Source organism: Nicotiana attenuata, unplaced genomic scaffold (genome assembly GCF_001879085.1).
Source record: "Nicotiana attenuata strain UT unplaced genomic scaffold, NIATTr2, whole genome shotgun sequence".
In the NCBI taxonomy this organism is placed as follows: domain Eukaryota; kingdom Viridiplantae; phylum Streptophyta; class Magnoliopsida; order Solanales; family Solanaceae; genus Nicotiana; species Nicotiana attenuata.
In genome coordinates, this window is record NW_017670555.1 from 367,883 (window position 1) to 371,162 (window position 3,280).

The 3,280-nt window shown below is 37.6% G+C and overlaps 1 protein-coding gene across 2 annotated transcripts in view; it reads right to left on the bottom strand.

Moving 5' to 3' along the window:
* Nucleotides 1-476: 476 nt before the first annotated feature.
* LOC109240911 (serine/threonine-protein phosphatase PP2A-5 catalytic subunit) overlaps nucleotides 477-3,280 on the bottom strand; it is an 8,876-nt gene continuing 6,072 nt past the window's right edge. Inside the window, exons 7-11 of one of the 2 annotated variants that reach the window (XM_019407593.1) lie at nucleotides 2,987-3,053; nucleotides 1,503-1,694; nucleotides 1,304-1,393; nucleotides 1,115-1,222; nucleotides 477-942 (exon numbers count right to left, since the gene is read on the bottom strand). In XM_019407593.1, the coding sequence (XP_019263138.1) occupies nucleotides 877-942; nucleotides 1,115-1,222; nucleotides 1,304-1,393; nucleotides 1,503-1,694; nucleotides 2,987-3,053 (523 nt within the window). In that variant the 3' untranslated portion in view covers nucleotides 477-876. The remainder of the gene's footprint in view (nucleotides 943-1,114; nucleotides 1,223-1,303; nucleotides 1,394-1,502; nucleotides 1,695-2,986; nucleotides 3,054-3,280) is intronic. The other variant, XM_019407594.1, reaches the window with a different exon arrangement.

The following is a 3,280-nucleotide window of genomic DNA, read 5'->3' on the forward strand; positions in this document are numbered from 1 at the left end:
GCGAGAGAAAGATCGTGGAGAGAGAAATTAGATATACCATGCAGTGATTTTGGGGGAGAATAATTGAAAGAACGAGAGAGAAAATCTATTTGGGTTAAAATTTCCAAATATAAACGGTGGCTCTAGTATCTGCTAGGACCAGTCTACTGCATATAAATGATCGCACCACTAAGATTTTGAATATTCTCAATCAACAACCAGACTGCCGTTCAGTGTCTGAAATTCAAACCACTAATTAAACTTCTAAAGTAGCAAAGCATGCTCCATACTCTACATAACTTATTGATCGATGTCAATGATTTCAGATTGCGACTCAATGATTATGGCAAACCATACCAACGAACCCCCAACTATTATGGAAGACCATGTCTACATCATATCAACTGAATTTGCATCCTCCACATAAACTCTACAACTATAATCATCTATATGGTCTAACCACATCAAGTGCTGATCATCACAAAGAAAAGAAACCAATTTCACAAGGATCAGCTGCATTAACAAGGTAAAAGTTACACTGTAAAGTGGATTTTTGACTTTACACAACATACTTCCTTGCAACAACATATGACAACTTTGAGAGAAATATCACACTAAGACTGAAGATCAGAACATGAATGGAACAACCGAAAAGAAGTCTCCATGAAATGATACAATACAGCTTTGCTGGCTGCATTTCCCCACTCTAATATTCCTAACATAGGTTAGAATATGACTTAAACCAAGGGGATCTGGTCTAGCCTATTACAAGCTTCTTAGTCCATGGATTACCTCCCATGAGTAGCTAGCTTTGCCATAATTATGCTCATATCTCGACAGCAGATGGAAAATATAGCAAAACCAGCTATTGGTAGACAACAGAAATGGTTCTCCATTTTATAAGAAGTAATCAGGGGTTCGTCGTGTTACATCCGGTTCTCCCCTTCTTGGAGCTGGATCAAACTGCAATGACATGGTTTGTAATTAATTGACCACAATAGACCTTACATTTCACAGTTACATTCAAAAATTGCAGCGAGATGTCAGTCGATTTAAGGATTAATTCTGGTAATATAAGACTCAAAGTTAGATTATCACAAAAGGCATTTCTCAAAGGAGAAAGACGGATAAGCACCTGGATAAACGTGTGCCCTCTGCAGTCGTCAACCTCCAAAATAGAGGCCATGTTTCCACATCGATAACAATAATTTGGTGCACTAAAAATAGTGACAACCTTTTGTTCCTGTGGCAGATGTTACAATCTCAAGGGACTTTCAAAATGGTATCATAAGATGTATAAAAAGGAGGAAGTAATTAAAGTTACATGGCTCCAGTTATATCCCTCCATGACCAGCTGATGAGCTCGAGCTATCAGCTTTAGATTGTTGGTATGGTGAAATTGCTCAGAGATGTCCTGTATTACAGGCAGGTGCGGCATTTATTTGTTTGCGAGATGAAAATCTGAAAAAATCCTCAAGAATAGAGGATGGAAATAAGAACCCTCAAGTATACAGTAAAAACACCTGCCCAAAAGTGTATCCAGCACCGCGGGGTGACATCCCCCAACCACAACGATCATCTGGATCTGACCACAAAAGATCGCACATGGCCCCTTCATGGGGGACTTCTTGGACACGGTCAAAACTTCTTACATTATCAAGGGTTTCAATAGATGGAGATAATCCTCCATGCAAACAAAAAATTTCGGATTCAACCTAGAATTTGACATTGGCAACATGAGTAAACGAAAGCTAATTCTTCCACTTACAAGAGACATTTATCATGGTAAATGTCCAAGTGCAGTCATAAATATATCAAATGGGTCATCAACAGGCAGTTGTATCTTCCAAAACCACAGAAGCCAATCTGAAGCAACTGCACAGTCTGCACTTGCCGGATAGAATGTAGGAAAACTTGGTACAGACAACTAATCTACAGCGAAGTATTCAACCCAGCCATGGCTTCTGATATTGGAATGCAGATGTTGAGCTAACAAGAAGAAGGCATTTTTCCAAAATTAATTCTAAGAATGCATGCCCTTAATAAATCCTCTGCTATTCTTTCCTAAAGAAATGACGAAATTCTAACTTGCATAAAATTCCTATGAAATTAATGTGAACCACAAAGCAGAAGCACCCTGTTGAAGGTTTATTTCCGTCCTGCAAATAATGGAACCTCTTAAATGCAGACATTCCCCCTCATAATAGAGATTTGGATAAACAGTGTCGTAAGAAGAGAAAGAAGGAATGCTAAGAGGAACAAGCTCTTAGTCCATCTTCCAAACAACCGACCTCCAGCTCCAGCCAACCCCCCCCCCCCCCAATCCCAATTTTCTAGATTGTCTGGCCTTAAAAGTCTAGGTTTTAACTGCCTAGCATTATCTGATCTAAGTTGGAACAATAATTTTCTATTGCTTTCCATGAAGCTCTCTGTTTTATTTGTTTCGCCTTTACAAGTTACTGAAGAATGTATGAGTAAGAGGGTATATGGATTGGCTTATTTTAAATGCTTATTGGATTTTAAGTACTCTAGTTTTTGTGGTGTTTGGCAATGACAAAAAGTGCTAAAAAGCACTTACTTTTAGGCATGAAAAGTACAAAAATAAGCCAAAAGCCAAAAGTTGGGTATTACCAACTTATGGCTTTTGGCTTTTAGCTTATAAGCTACTTTTTAAAAGTTAATCCAAACACCCTCTAAGAAAAGTGAAGCAGCTCATTAAGCAGGAGAACATGAATCAGTGCCTGATAGCTTCCAGAAACTAACACTTTAGACAACAGGAATTAAGGGACATCTTTAAGCAGCTACTGTGTAGATTTAATAGTTTTTGGAAAAGTTTATAAGACAATGTAAAAAGCTTAAACTATGAGCTCGGATACAAGGTAATGTTATAGCAGGCTACACATTGCTGTTAAGATAAGATGGTGTAAAAGACTGTAAAGATTAATCAAGAGTGATGATTGTCTTTCTTTAGTTTTGGATAAAGTTTCAAGAGTGATGATTAACTAACCAATGCTGTCAAAGGGAAATAATCAAATAGATCAGTAAATGTCTTCCAGACATTAGCATTGCCATACCTGTCAAGAAACAAAATGCTTTACATATCAGCATCAGATGTATACAAGAGGAAGAGAATACACAAATGACCACACCATCAACCAGAGCCACAGAAATCAGCTCTATATCTATGTGCAGGCAAAATATATGCAGCTAGCTAAAATTAATCAGAATAAATCCCAACAGATAAAGAAGTATTAAACAGGTAAAAGAGCAAGGACAAAAAAGTCAAACAACACAATCTTTC